Here is a 15,902-nt window from a genome sequence, read left to right as displayed (position 1 = left end):
TGAGTATTCTCAAAGGGTACTGTAGAACTGAACTGAACTAAAATGAGACAAAATGGTGAAGAAAATGAAAGATTTGCGACAAGTACACCAAATAGATTTGTATCGTTAGAAATCTGTATTTCAGAATTCTTTTTGTTGTTTAAAATTAAACTTTAAAAAGTATGAAATAGCAATTGATAGAAGATTTTTTTTAATATCTCATGAAGAAGGGACATTGGATTAAATGAAATGACAAGACCTGATGAAATATTTCTCCTATAGGTGCTAAATGTGTTATTTTGCTGTATTCATAAGGTAATTGAGTATTTATATTCCAAATAATCTCTATGTGAAATCAGTGATAACTCTTGAAGTGTTAATGCTGAAGTCAATTTTGTCTACTTCAAAGCAAATTTTGTAGAGCAGTGATTGTGAGTTGCTGTGTCCATGTTCATCTTATTTGCCTTGCAGAGCCAGCACAACTGTAGCACGCTCTGTTTTGTTGTGTAGCATTGATAAGCTAGTCAATTTTAAATTGTGCTGGGAAGCAATATTGGAGGTAACATTTCCTATGAAGACATAGCTGGGATTAGAATTTGTTCTACAGAGCTTAAATTGAGACTGATCATTTGTAAACTGTACAGAAGACAGATGTCATCTAGATCCACAAAATACCGTCTCAGGGAAAAAGAATCAGTTAAGATGTAAAGTCTTTTCCTGTAAACCACTTAGTTTCTTCTTCAATATGCTCACTCCATGTATCCAAATGGCCCTCCATTTTTTCAGTCACAGTTAACTCTCAACTGTTTTTGACAGTGTTAGTAGCCCAGGCACCATGTACTTGACAATACTGCCTCCAGAAACAAGTCTGATCCAGAAGCAGTACAGGTCAAAGTCAGAACTGAGATATCTTGGATAGACTTGGATGACTTGGACCACTTCTGTGCAGAAGTTCTGTACTACATTTTCAGAAGTGGGAGCCCTCAAGGGTGCAGTGCAAGCATTAGTGCAGGCAGGGCTTTTTCTGAGCCTGGGCTCTTGGCTATATCCTGATATACCTTCACAGCACGACCTGTGTTAGACATCCCTGATAGCCTGTTCATCCTCTTATATTAGATCATTAGATTATATCCATTTTCTGTTACATTTTAACACCTTCTCCCCTTCAAGATATAAAAAACTTTCTTTGAAAATAACAGAGAATAAGTTATTTACTTTGAAAGTAACTGTTTCTGTATAGAACATTCATCCCAGTTTCTTCAACTCTTACTTATGCTGGGCTTTTTTTGAAAACTGGTTATAACCTTCTGTGCTACTGACCTGCTGCCTGGCCCAGAATTCTGACTCCAGCTTTATCATTTACACTGAATTTCCTGCAATATATGCTTTAAGACAAGATTTCACTTGTCTTGGAAAAACAGAATAAGCAACTAAATTGCCAGGTTTCATTGGAACTTACCCTATTAGATGAAGAAAGAAATCACTGGATTGGAAAATGGACACCCAGTAATAATTGCAGTTTGGATAACTGAAGAAATTATTTCAGTGTCATAGAATCATAGAATGGTAGGGGTTGGAAGGGACCTTCAGAGATCATCTAGTCCAAACCCCCTGCAAAAGCAGGTTCACATAGATCGGGTTGCACAGGAACATGTCCAGGTGGGTCTTGAAAACCTCCAAGGAAGGAGACTCCACAACCCCTCTGGGCAGCCTGTGCCACTGCTCCCTCACCCTCACAGTTAAATAGTTTTTTCTTATGTTTAAGTGTAACTTTTTGTGTTCCAGCTTCATCCCATTACCCCTTGTCCCATTACTATCTATTATAGAAAAGAGGGATGTCCCAACCTCCTGACACTCACTCTTTAGATATTTATAAATTTTAATAAGATCATCCCTCAATGTCCTGTTTTCCAGACTAAACAGCCCCAGTTCCCGCAGCCTTTCCTTGTATGAAAGATGTTCCAGTCCCCTGATCATTTTGGTGGCCCTGCGCTGGACTCTCTCCAGCACTTCCCTGTCCCTCTTGAGCTGAGGAGCCCAGAACTGGACACAGGACTCCAGATGAGGCCTCACCAGGGCAGAGTAGAGGGGGGGAAGAACCTCCTTTGACCTGCTGGCCACACTATTCTTGATGCATCCCAGGATGCCATTGGCCTTCCTGGCCACAAGGGCACATTGCTGGCTCATATTTAGTTTATTTTCAATCAGGACTCCCAGGTCTCTCTCTGCAGCACTGCTCTTCAGCAGTTCGACTCCCAGCCTGTACTGGTGTATGGGGTTGTTCCTTTCCAGATGCAGGACTCTGCACATGTCCTTGTTGAACCTCATGAGGTTCCTCTCTGCCCAACCCTCAAGCCAGTCGAGATCCCCCTGAATGGCAGCACAGCCTTTTGGGGAATCAGCCAGTCCTCCCAGTTTGGTGTCAGCAGCCAACTTGCTGAGGATACACTGTCCCCTCGTCCAGATTGTTGATGAAGATGTTGAACAAGACTGGCCCCAGAACTGATCCCTGTGGAACTCCACTGGCCACAGGCCTCCAACTCGACTCTGTGCCATTGATCACCACCCTCTGGGCTGTGTCATTCAGCCAGCTCTCGATCCACCTCACTCTCCACTCATCCAAGCCACACTGCCTGAGCTTTCTGATGAGGATGTTGTGGGAGACAGTGTCAAAAGCCTTGCTGAAGTCAAGGTAGATGACATCTGCTGCTCTTCCCTCATCTAGCCAGCTGGTTATGCACTCATAGAAGGATATCAGGTTGGTCAAACAGAATTTCCCCTTATGAAAGAATTAAACTTACTTTGGTTTGTTCCACATTCCTTACTCTGCTCTTAGTAGGTCTAGAGAGGCTCTCCTCCCTCTCTAATCTCCCCTTGTGAGACCACATCTGGAGTATTGTGTTCAGTTCTGGGCCCCTCAGTTCAAGAAGGACAGGGAGCTGCTGAAGAGAGTTCAGTGCAGGGCCACAAAGATGATGAAAGGCTGAGGGAGCTCAGGCTTTTTAGCTTGGAGGAGACCCCATTAATGTTTACAAATACATAAAGGATGGATGTCAGGAGGGCCACAGGTACAAGCTGGAACACAAGGTTCCAAAGAAACACAAGGAAAAACTTGTTCACTGTGAGGATGACAGAGCGCTGGAACAGGCTGCCCAGATGAGTTGTGGACTCTCCTCTCTGGAGACATTAAAAACCCACCTGGAGGAGCTACGTTGTGACCTACTCTGGTGGGTTCTGCTCTGGCAGGGAGTTCGGACTAGAGGACCTTTCAAGTTCCCTTCCAGCCGTTAAGATTCTTGTGATCTTGTGTAAAGTTGTATTGTAAAACGTTTACTGTTAATGTTTGCCAGTTTCAGGCACAGTTTTCATATAATTCAAAATAAATAGTTAAAACAATGTCATAACAGAATTAAAAATAGTAGTTTTAGAGTGTTGACTTCTTTTACAGAGCCAAATACACAGTAGCAGTTAACTTGCAAATCATAGAATCATTTAGGTTGGAAAATACCTTAAAGATCATCAAGTCCAACTGTAAAATGTAGCACTGCCACATCCAGCACTAAAGTATGTCTCTGAGAACCACATCTACACATCTTGTTTAAAATTGTTCAGGTGTGAGCTACTAAAAGTAGAATTTTTGTACTTAAAATGAAAATATATTTGATTTCTAGCTTCTCGTAAAAGACATAAAAAGGATAGAGATGAAGCTTGGGAGTATGAAGAACATGACAGAAGAAGTTCTGCTGACCATAGGAGAAGTGGTCATTATCATGAAGGAAGGAGGACTTCTGGTAGTGGCCGTTACCGTAATCGCAGTCCTGATGACTCTGATATGGACGATTATTCTTCTCCCCCTAGCCTCAGTGAGGGTAACTGATAATTTTAAAACTTTAGTTTTATTCTATAGTACTACCACATTTTTAACAAAGATGTTAAAAATTTAAAAAAGGTCTTTATATGCAGTGTAATGTGAGTGTAAAGAATGTAAATAATCCTATTTAATTATTGAGAAGTTACTTGTTTTACTCTTTATTCTTATAATTAGTGGCTAGAAAAATGAAGAAAAAAGAAAAACAAAAGAAGAGGAAAGCTTATGAACCTAAACTAACACCTGAAGGTAACTTGAGTAGATGTATTTTCTACAGTTTGTATTTTCTATTTTGTATGTAAAGTAATTATAAATTTCCTTTTTTCACCAGAAATGATGGATTCTTCGACTTTCAAACGGTTTACTGCTTCAATAGAGAATATATTGGAAAATTTGGAGGACATGGATTTTACAACTTTTGGTAATGTGTCATAAATTTTCAGCATTTTTTCCCCAATTAGAAACAGAAGAAACAACAAAAAAAAACCCCAAACCCCTCAGTATTTTCAGACTTCCTTCTTGATGATTTACTTGCCTATGATACTTGGTGGGGCACAGTGCAATTATTTGGCTTCTACCTTGAGTGGTGGTGCTTACCTTTCCAGTTTTACTTGCTGCTATAGGAATGAGATCCTCTTTCCTCTTCCCTGCAGAATCCCAAAGGGGCATTAATGCGAAAACATAAAATGCAGTCCCCTGGAGCAGAAAGGATACCTCTTTCAGGTGCATTAGGGCATTAGCTTCTGTTAAGCATACATAAGATGATTCTCTTGATAGCAATGTCTGAAGAATAATTTTTCATCTGTTGTGGTCTTTGACCTGGCAGAGCTTGAATATTAAATTCAAACAGCAGAGTCCTTATGAATTTATGGCTGAGATGAATCAATGTATGCTCCTTATCGATTTCAGTGGAGACACTTGAGGACTCCTTACAGCAGTCTTCCTATACATAAAGAGGGCCTACAAGCAAGCCAGAGAGAGATCTTTTTACAAGGGCATGTAGTGACAGGACAAGGGCTAATAGCTGTAAACTGAAAAGGGGCAGATTTTAAATTTGATGTAAGGAAGAAGTTCTTCCCTGTGAAGTTTGCGAGGCACTGGAGGAGGTTGCCCAGAGAAGTTGTGGATGCCACAACCCTGGAAGAGTTCAGGGCCAGGTTGGATGGGGCTGTGGGCATCCTGATCTAGTGGAAGATGTCCTTGAGAATCCAGACAATTCTGACTCTATCAAAACCAGCTAGCTTAGTGTAAGTATCTGAGATGCAGTTGAATTTCTCCAAGGTAACTTTCTATTGATACAGATATTAGAGTGTTTGTTAATTTTTGTCACAGTATTAGAACAGGGGAGGTGCATAGCAAACAAATCACTAGAGTTTTTAAAGCAACAGAATAAACGACTGTGGGTTTAAGTGAAGTCATTGATTCTATGTCTGTGTGGAGTTTTTCAAAAGGTAAATATGATTAAGACACAGTGTATCCCAAGGTACTTAATTTCATACATGTTTTTCCTCTCTTGCTGTACCCCAGCTTTGATCTTCAGAATTAAAACTTCATTAGTTTAAGATGGTTTTACTGAAATTGTGATGATGGCAAAAAATGGCATTCTCCATATGAAAAATTTTTAAACTTTCAGAAGTGGATGCCTCATGTTAGGCTGTTAAATGGTATTTCAGAACTAGTCGTATTTAACAAATAATCATTCTTTTAACACAACCAAAAGTTGGCATCATCAGTATTCATTAGATGAAAATATTATGCTATTTGGAAAATAAGTTATTTTTCTTCAGTTGGACTTTCATATTGACTGTAAAATACTGATTTCCTTGAAGTCTAATTAGAAATGTGATTTTTACTTTTTGATTTTTTTTTTTAAGGTGATGATGATGAGATTCCACAGGAATTGCTGCTGGGAAAGCATCAGCTTAGTGAGTTGGGTAGTGAATCTGCAAAAATCAAGGCAATGGGAATTATGGACAAGGTACATCTTCATAGTTTTTAACTCTTTTTGAACTTGCAATTTTGATAAACATACAGAAACATATGTCCCTTGTTATAACATTACACCCTCTTTCAGGTGTGTATGTAACAGATACCATGAACAGTTATGCTTTTGGCTTAGCTGAAGTACTTAAAAAGTTACCACATCTTAGTTATTACTCTCTGAAGCTGAGATATTTTTATCGAATGATTCTTCTCTGTGTCAGTGCTGACTACATGCCAGTATGTCATACCCATGCCTGAACTGTAAAATCTGAAATAATTTATCTTCTTTCACAAAAGCATGACAGCCTACAGGCTTTGCTTCTTACAGCTGGTGTTGAGCAAGCACAGTAAATCAGAACCTCCTAGCAAAGTAAAAACAGACACTGTTTCTGATATATGCTGTCATAGCAATGTAAATATATGATGTCCAATCAGCATCATGCGCAATTTTATCTACTTCCTTCATCTCCCCCAAAAGGCCTTTTCAACCTTGAAAGATTTAACACCTTAGATGATAATAAGATTTGTTTCTGGTAGATGGCATGTTGTGTTTTCTTTGCTATACTCTTCCCATTTCAGGTGAAGGGGACTTTTTGTTGGTGCCAACAGTTGGTTTCCCAACCCTAGAAATGGTGGTTTGCTTTCCTTATCTTCCTGGAACTCTTGACCCTGGGCAGTCTTACATTAAACTCTTCCTCTTCCTGCTTGTGACTGCTTACTATGTTTATGAAATGTCTGTGAAGCTCCTTACTATAAAACTTACTCTGAAGGGTTTTCTTTCATCCAAAACTTAGATATTCTTTCTGGACTCTTTTTCAGTTTTCCTACATTCCTTTGTAATGTGTTGTTGACTTGAGACTTGCTTTCCTGGTAATTCTTACTCTTAACCTCCATTCCCTGTTTTTCACGCATACTTGCGTACAGAAAATCAGAATTTTGTTGCTTCTAAAAATGAGTGCGAATAGGATCTGGATTAGCAAAACTGTGTCTTCACAAGTTTAGCATATTCTACAAATTATTTAATCATAATTTTGTAGAAGAGTTTTAATTGCTTTTTTCAGTGTGTTTCTTCAAAGTTAACCCTAATCGTAAGAACACTTTTCCTTTTTATTAGTACTGAAGTATAGGGAAATTTTATTTTGGCTTGTTGGTGGAATTTGGATTTTCTTCTAATAAAGAAGTTAGATTTTGTGATTGATAGTTAGCTTTGGTAAATTTCAGTTTTTAGAAGCAAAATTGTATAACTATACCACATTAATGACAGATATGCAACTTGAAGTCTATTTTTGTGGATTTTGCTGAAGGAAAATGCAGTGTGATTACAACCTTAGAATATATTTCACCTAGTTTAGTGGTATTACCAGCATTATCCATTGTGCTGCATCAGAAAGCAGAGAAATCAAGATCCAATCCTTGTCTACAACTGCTTACAATTTAAGTGTTTCAGATTATGTAACAAGTTCTGTCCTTCAGCCACAGATATTCTTTTTAACAATTTGGAAGCCTCTGTTTTCCTGCAGTTGTTTGATGTGTTTATTTTCTTGTTTTAGCTCTCAACAGATAAAACAGTAAAAGTCCTGAATATTTTGGAGAAGAATATTCAAGATGGATCAAAGCTTTCTACATTACTTAACCATGTGAGTTTCAAATCATGTAATTTCACAGCATTGTGTACAACAGAGTTTGCTTCCTTTGAGTGCTACTTAGTTTCAAATAGTCTATGTGTATGTCAAAGGACTTTTTAATATAATACTTATGTGTTTAAAATTGTCAAATTTTAATATTTTAAGTGAAATTCAATTTATTATGTTTTTTTCTATACTAAACATGTTTTACTGTAGCACTTGTAATTAACAAGTGTATTGGGAGCATCTGATTCTTCTTTTGTTTCGGTTTCAAATATTATAGTTTCACCCTGAAACATTCACCGTAACTCTTGGACATTTGGACATCTCTTTGCCTTTTTTACTACATGTCCAGAAGCACTACAGCTTTCACGTAGAGGACTTTCTCCTCCTGAGCATTCAGGAACAAGGAAGCACTTTGTTTAGGTCTGTTCTTACATGGCAAAGCTAAAGTTGCCAGTGTAAACAAGAAGTTCCGAAATTTTTACTTCTTTTTTTCTAATACACCTAAAACCACATGGATATTTTTAATTTTTATGAAGTTAATGTGTGATATTTCCTGTTTTATTTTATTTCTACACTTCTTAGTCAAAACAGTATTCTAGCAAGAATAGGGTTCTCGAGTCTTATGGAAAAAAAACCACCTTGGTCTGCAGAAAGAGAATAATCATTTATATTGGAAAGGCAGAACTCAAATTTGAAAATGAGGCACATTATTGGTGCCTGAATACTGTCACTTAAAAGTGACTTTGAAGTTTCAGTATACAATTCTGAATGTATCTAACAATGGGAAAATTAGGTGAGAAGAAAGTGCTCTATCTACTTCACTTTGATCAATGCTTTTTGAGTAATAATTTTCACTTTTAGCCTTTTGTAGTGAAAGTCAAGATTATTAAGCAGTTATTGATGTTGTCTCTCAATTACAATCACCAGACAAAAGTTTGATTAAAAAAAAGAAGAAATCTTTCACTATGCAAAATTTAGATTTTTTTTTTCTTAAAACCTATTAAATACGATTTCAAATCATGTTTTTACATTAGTCTTTGCTAAGGGGTAAGCTTATTTCTTTTCAGGGCAGTAGAGATATCTTACCTGCATGTCAGGATGTTTTTCACAGATGTACTTACATAATCTTTTTCTGTCCAAGATTTATGAGCTAAGAAGAAAGTTAACTGCTTGGGTTTTTTAAAGCCTTCTTTGTGTAAGGAACAAATGGTTTAAAGCAATTCTGTACATTAAATTTACAGCCATGTCCCGATTTACAGATTTCTCTTGATTTTATAAATATATATCTATCATATATATAATGCACTGTGATATTGGGTAAGATTCTCTTACTGAGAAGGGAAAAATTTGATATGGTTTCACTAGCTCCTTATTTTACAAGAGAAGCCAATAGTATTGAACTTTGTTTCATACAGGCAGGAAATGTTCTTTTTCTCTGTAGACTCTATCTGTGCCCCAGAAGCTATGATAAATTCATCTGGGTTTGCTGTAGTGTTACTAAGTAGTGCTGGGTGGTCGTAAGTAGACCTTGTGTATGTTTGGCTTTGTAACTTTTACAAACACAGAAATACAGAGATTTTGTTACCCTGTGCTAAATCTAAATGGACATATCTGATGAAACATGTTTTAAACCCATTGATTGCAGACAAATAGGTCTGTGAAGCAGAGGAAGTAGTGTATTTACAAGTTTTATGTGACTTGTAAGTCTTTTTGTGTAAGAATTCCCTCTAGTGGCAGTAATTAGACTTTTCAAAGCAGCAAGTCATAGGCCACTGATGAATGAGTTTTGATTTTGCTTAAGGTACATCCGTCTTAAGTAGAGTATGTGGCAATCTTCCCTCGTAATGCTTCCCAGCAATGCACAGAAAACTGCTTTGTGTTCTAAGAGAAGAGTACAGTGAGACTCTGAAGACTTGTAACTTCAGGGGTCATATTACAAATGTGTTGCTAATAAATATTAGTTGGTTTCTAAAACAAAGTAATATTGTATCAGAAATGAAATACAACATTTTATATGTGAGTGGATGTTAAGGTAATATTTTTACCTTTTTCTTACTGAGGATAAAATTTTGACAATGTGTACATACTATCCTGTTTTTCTTGTCTGTTACAGAACAATGACACTGAAGATGAGGAGAGATTATGGAGAGATCTTATTATGGAGAGAGTGACAAAATCTGCTGATGCTTGTCTTACTGCTATCAATATTATGACATCACCAAATATGCCGAAAGCTGTATATATTGAGGATGTAATAGAAAGAGTTATTCAATACACAAAATTTCATTTGCAGAACACTCTCTATCCTCAGTATGATCCTGTATATAGAGTAGATCCTCATGGTGGTTAGTATGCTAATATTAAAACATAAATCTATTGTATGATGATACAAGTGATACGACTATCTGGAAGAAGATTTTTATATGCAACTATTACACTGATAGTTCTTCCTTATCACATACAACATTCTGAATTAATGCTTTGTATTAGTTTGGAGGTGATGAAGTGTAGAATAAAAAAACAATGAATGAAGTATGTTCTCTGGATAACTTAGTGATACAGCATCTTGGTTTACTGCAATAATGTCAACGTAACCAGAGTACTTAGAAGTTTGTCTGAAGTTCAACTTCTATTTATAGTTATTATTTGTAGGAATAAGCCATTTTATAGTCTTTATGCGTAGAATGATTTATTTCAGCAAAAATTATTTAGAATTTAATGTTTTGTTGTCACATGCATACCTTTTGATGTGGATGTCAAACTTCAAGAGCTTTTTTAAAAATCTGGAATCTAGAATTTAGACCACTTAGGGAAAAATTAGTATGTGAAATTCTTGCTCTCTAGATGATGCGACTAAGTAGTTTTTGTTCTGTAAGCAGTTGCTTATATAAAGCTTTGGTTACGAAGTTGTTTTAGTGATTTTTTTTGAGGAAGACAGTATTTGTAATATCTTATGTGAAACACTGAAAAAAAAATAAAGGTATTTTTTTGTTTTCTAGGTGGTGTTTTAAGTTCAAAAGCAAAACGTGCCAAGTGTTCCACCCACAAGCAAAGAGTTATAGTCATGTTGTATAACAAAGTTTGTGACATTGTCAGCAGCTTGTCAGAGTTGCTGGAGATACAGCTTCTTACTGATACAACTATTCTTCAGGTAGGTTTTATCGGAAGAATCACTATCTGAGGATGTTTGTTTTTCTTTTCCCAGAGAGAATGTGAAGTGTCTACTGAATGAATAACCTGTTTGTGAAACTGCATAAATAATGTTCCGTAGTCAAATAGAATATTTTCTTTCCATTGATAGGTGTCATCTATGGGAATAACACCTTTCTTTGTAGAAAATGTCAGTGAACTACAGTTATGTGCCATCAAATTAGTGACTGCAGTAAGTACTTTTTAATTTGCAATTCCTGTACTTCTGAGAGTTATTAGGGCATTTACAGACTGTATTTTCTCTCTGGAAGAGAATCGTAGTTTAGAACTAATTTTATTCTTGCATGGTTTTGCAGTTTTCATTATCTAGGAGTAAATGTACCTCAGATGCCCTTCTTTGCAGAGTACTGTATATATAGCAAAGAATATCCAACTTAAGCAAATAACTTCTTAATTTTGGTTATGAAATTTAAAGTTTGAACACTTCCTCTTACCTATTCTTGTTTGTCCTAAAAAACCTTAGCAACTTTTTTATTATTTTGTATGTTAAGATTTGAATTTATGCAATGGAATAAGGTGTAGAACTAGTAGGATACTTCATGTAATAGAATAAATATTTTTTCCCAGAAGAGGTGGTATATGAAAAATGCACACTGCAGATAAATTGTTGTTTCAGGAAAAAAGTGGTGCAACACAGATGTTCTTGGTCAAGTGATATTTTTACTTCTTTGTAAGGATGATACACTCCAGTATTCTGCTTAAAGAAAAGGAGAGGCAAACTCTGCAACCCTGACCCTGTAAACTGCAAAAAATGTCATGTTGAGCAAACATTAAAGCTTAGGATATGAAGTAAAGCTGGTTTCTCACATGTGCTCTATATCCATATATATATTTACATAATTTATGTTACCATAGATTTTTACCCTGTACTGTTTACAGTGTATGCTACCATTGACAGAAAATTTAAAAACATAAGGTATTTTTAAGAGCTATTATACATTTGTTTTTTGTTGTTTTTTTAAAAAATCTGTTTGAAAAAATTTTTATGATGTAAAGTGTGTGGTTTTGTATATAATTTTTAACAATATACTTAACAAGCAATATTTCATGTAACAAAAATAGTTTTCTAATAGTCCTGTAAATTTTAAATAGGTGTTCTCCAGGTATGAAAAACATAGACAGCTAATACTGGAAGAAATTTTCACTTCCCTTGCGAGACTACCGACTAGCAAGAGGAGTTTGAGAAACTTCAGGTAATTTCTAACAGATTAATTAGGTCAACGGTAGACAGTAGCTTTTTCTTTTAAAATCTATGACTTCACATGCTGTGCTTAGTTAAACATTCATATTTCAAAACAATGACAGCAGAACTGCATGACAGATGCATTGTAACAACCATTGTTTTGTTGTCATTATACTTCTACCTGCTTACAAAATAATTATGTTATCTTACTATTTGTCTCCCTAAGGACATAAACAAGTGTGCATTCAGAGTGATCTTAAACATCTCTTCCAGCAGAAACAATTCTAAGTGCAGAGTCCTGCAACTGGGGACAAACAACCCCATGCACCAGTACTGACTGGAGGTGACCTGCTGGGAAGCAGCTCTGCGAAGAGGGACCTGGGAGTCCTCGATAACAAACTAAGCACAAGCCAGCAATGTACCCTAGTGGCCAAAAAGGACAATTTGGGGCTTTATTAGGAAGAGTGTGGCCAGCAGGTCAAGGAGAGGTTCTGCTCTCCATCTACTCTACCCTGATGAGGCCTCATCTGAAGTCCTGTGTCCAGTTTTGAGCTCCTCAGCTCAAGAGGGACAGGGAGCTTCTGGAGCAAGTCCGGCGCAGGGCCACCATGATGGCAAGAGGACTGGAATGTCTGTCTTATGAGGAAAGACTGTGAGACCTGGAGCTGTTTAGCCTAGAAAACAGAAGACTCATGAATAGAGTCCTCATTAATTCTCACAAGTACTTAAAGGGTAGATATCAGGAGGATGGGACAACACTTTCTGTTGTATCCAGTGACAGGACAAGGAGTAATGGAAAAAAAAGGGACTCAAAACGTTCAACTTAAGGAAAAACTATTTTACTGGGCGGGTGAGGGAGCCGTGGCACAGGCTTCCCAGGGAGGGTGTGGAGTCTCCTTCTCTGGAGGTTTTTAAAACTTGCCTGGATGTGTTTCTGCATGACCTGATCAAGGTAAACTTCCTTTGGCAGCGATTTGGTCTAGATAATCTCTAGAGGCCATTTCCAATCCCTATTGTTCTATGATTCTGTTAATTCAGTGGCTGTGATTTTAACAAGTGCTTGTTCCTAGTATTTCATTTGTTTTCATTATAGACATCTGAGAAGTCAAGCAAATAAGAAAGTGATAGTGAGCTATTTATCTGTAGAATCCTTACTGTGGTCTGATAAAGGATATGATCTAGCTGTGACTACAGTCATGAAGGATACAGTTTACAGAAATTTGATATGAGAAGTATTAGATTTCTCTCTATAAGGAGTGAAAGAGACCTTCACAAAGATAATAATTGTCATCTCTTTTGTTAGTATTTTGTTCATTTGAGAAGAACTATGTCAGGGATTTTCACCTTTCATATTGTTAAGTGTAGCAATAGATGATATATAGGTAGTAAACATCATACTACTTCTCAGGTTATATCATGGAAGAAACGTGAAGTGTATTCATACTGCTCTTTCTTACCAATGTGAAAACAGGCTCCAGGCATACTTTAAGACAGTTGCGTGCTCATGGTCATAGTCTGTTATGCTACCTTGTATTACTGTAGGTGTAACTCTTATCTAGTTATAGGTCATGGTCACTATTTTCTGCTGTTTAAAACTCTGGTCCATTTCACAGATATAATGTATGTGAAACAATATGTAAGTAATAAATTATTAAGGCAACATTTTGGTGGGGTTTTTTTCATGTTGTGTTGGCAATTATACATGATAAGTCTAGTAGTGCATAGGTGTGAGAATAATAATTACTGCTTTTGTTGGGACAAATCTTACGCTGTATGTAAAAGAAGCAAATGACTAGATAAATGTCTAGAATGCAGATTTTCTAACTGCAGTAATAATTTTAGAAAGATGTTATTAAGATAAAAAAATTTGTATTTGTTTTGTGTTGCTTGTATGATTTTAATGTTAATGCTATCTTTTTTTATTATCAGGTTAAACAGCAGTGACACTGATGGAGAGCCTATGTATATTCAGATGGTAACAGCACTAGTTCTGCAGCTTATTCAGTGTGTGGTGCACTTACCATCAGCAGAAAAAGATTCTAATTCAGAGGAGGAATCAAACAAGAAAGTAAGACTTTTTAACGCCTTTTTTTTGTGCAGAGATGACTGTGTGTTTGTATATATTTTATTATGATATTCTAGTAATTAAACATGGTCATTTTATGTCTGCTGAAATTATTTGATGCATGAGAAATGATGATCTGGAAATTGTATTTCTGTGTATGCTGAAATAACAATATACATTTGGCTGGTATTTTTAGGTGGATCAAGATGTGCTCATTACCAACTCGTATGAAACAGCAATGAGAACAGCTCAAAACTTCCTTTCTATTTTTCTTAAGAAGTAAGTACTTTTGCATTCTTTAGCTTATTGATGAAACCAGCTCCAAATAAATTCTGTCATACCTCAAGACAAACCTAACCAGTTTGCAATGCTAAATACCTATTTATGAAGTTATTTATAACAGTATGTTTTATAGATCCCTAGAACTACCCATCTGGACAAAAACTTTTATGGAATAGAAATTCTGCAGAGAGTTCTCTGTACATTTAATAATATCTTTGATAGTTCGTGTAGGATGACTGATACATGATAGTTCATGTAGCAGGTCTGTTACTCATCTGTGCCTGAAAGACCAGACTGAGTAAATATTTAAAGTGGTTAAACCATACTTATTTAGTCATTAGAATGACAAACATATAAAAACACTCTCATTTAAGTTAAGAATGTCACTAGCTCAGCATGGAACAAAACTAGTATACCTGAATAACCAAAATATTTCTAATGTTTTTGTCACATTAATCTCTACTCTTAAGCCAAAAGGCTACTTAATAGCCATCTAGCAATCTCTCTTTGTACTTCTGGTATCATTTAAGTTAGGGATGCTACATATAAGCAAGTTACTCTAAGGTATGTTATCTTTTTGATTTTTTTATCATTCTGATTTTAACCTTAGTGGATCATAATACAGAGATGTCTTATCACTGTCAGATAAATCAGACCAAGCTTAAGGAATATTACTAATTAAACATAGATTTACTTCTGTTGATGTCAGAAGAACATTAAATAGTTCTTAACTTATAAAATGCTTTTTCTTTCAAATAGGTGTGGCAGTAAACAAGGGGAAGAAGATTACAGGCCACTGTTTGAGAATTTCATTCAAGATCTTCTTTCCACAGTCAATAAACCAGAATGGCCAGCTGCAGAGTTGCTGCTTAGCTTACTAGGAAGGCTATTGGTAAGGAATTCTTGCATTTCACTATGATATTAATTTATTTCTTTTTACAATGAAGACATTTATTTCAGCATAAACTACTACAGGAATGCTTTCTGATTGTTAACATGCATGCAGGATTTAAAGGATTTCTTCCATGTTTCACTGCTGTGAAATAAGATAATAAAATTTGTGTTAGAGGATTATTGATATGGAACTTGTTAAAGGTGCTATGTGTGAGTAGAAGGGCGCTTCCATTATTCCTTGACATTTTCAACATGAAAAAATGCCATCGTATAGCACTTAATAAGCATAGATATTGGTTTGGTGTGAAGTCAGCCTAGTAGCAGTAATTATTCATGTTAAATACATTCTATGGACTGCTCTCTTAGCATAGAACCCAAAAACAATTGAGGGGTTTGGTTTTTTTACCAATAATGGCAATTGTGTATAACATTTTACAGAATGTGAATAGTTTTTGTTGACATGTTTTTTGTCATGGTAATTCGAGCTGTTTCTTGGAAGAGTATCCTATGATCCTGTTCCTGGTAAAATGTAGGTTTATATATACTTGCATGAATAATGAGGAAGTTGTATTATGGAGCTAGGATCTATACCATTGAAAAGGATATCTGCTGTGCCTATTTCTTCAGTTTATTCTGTGAAAATATGTATTTTAAAAAGAACTATTAACAGATATATTTAAGAGACCCACTCAATAAAGGAATGAACAATGTAAAGTAAGTGTATCTGTGAGGCAATAGTAAATTACATGGGTTTATGCTGCATGGAAGTTATGTGCAATTTTTAAAAGTCAAGCAATCTTTTGCAAG

The 15,902-nt window shown here is 36.0% G+C and overlaps 1 protein-coding gene across 4 annotated transcripts in view; it reads left to right on the top strand.

Moving 5' to 3' along the window:
• Nucleotides 1–15,902, top strand: part of NIPBL (NIPBL cohesin loading factor) — a 143,923-nt gene that overhangs the window by 102,829 nt on the left and 25,192 nt on the right. For all 4 annotated transcript variants that reach the window (XM_062017349.1, XM_062017347.1, XM_062017350.1 and 1 more), the window contains 12 exons: nt 3,651–3,848; nt 4,025–4,096; nt 4,179–4,268; nt 5,722–5,825; nt 7,381–7,467; nt 9,575–9,806; nt 10,461–10,612; nt 10,763–10,843; nt 11,764–11,864; nt 13,784–13,922; nt 14,116–14,198; nt 14,961–15,093. In XM_062017349.1, coding sequence (XP_061873333.1) covers nt 3,651–3,848; nt 4,025–4,096; nt 4,179–4,268; nt 5,722–5,825; nt 7,381–7,467; nt 9,575–9,806; nt 10,461–10,612; nt 10,763–10,843; nt 11,764–11,864; nt 13,784–13,922; nt 14,116–14,198; nt 14,961–15,093 — 1,472 coding nt within the window. The remainder of the gene's footprint in view (nt 1–3,650; nt 3,849–4,024; nt 4,097–4,178; nt 4,269–5,721; nt 5,826–7,380; nt 7,468–9,574; nt 9,807–10,460; nt 10,613–10,762; nt 10,844–11,763; nt 11,865–13,783; nt 13,923–14,115; nt 14,199–14,960; nt 15,094–15,902) is intronic.

This window comes from Colius striatus, chromosome Z (assembly GCF_028858725.1).
Source record: "Colius striatus isolate bColStr4 chromosome Z, bColStr4.1.hap1, whole genome shotgun sequence".
In the NCBI taxonomy this organism is placed as follows: Eukaryota; Metazoa; Chordata; class Aves; order Coliiformes; family Coliidae; genus Colius; species Colius striatus.
Note: the sequence above shows the minus strand (reverse complement) of the source record. Positions and strands in the feature narration are given on the sequence as shown.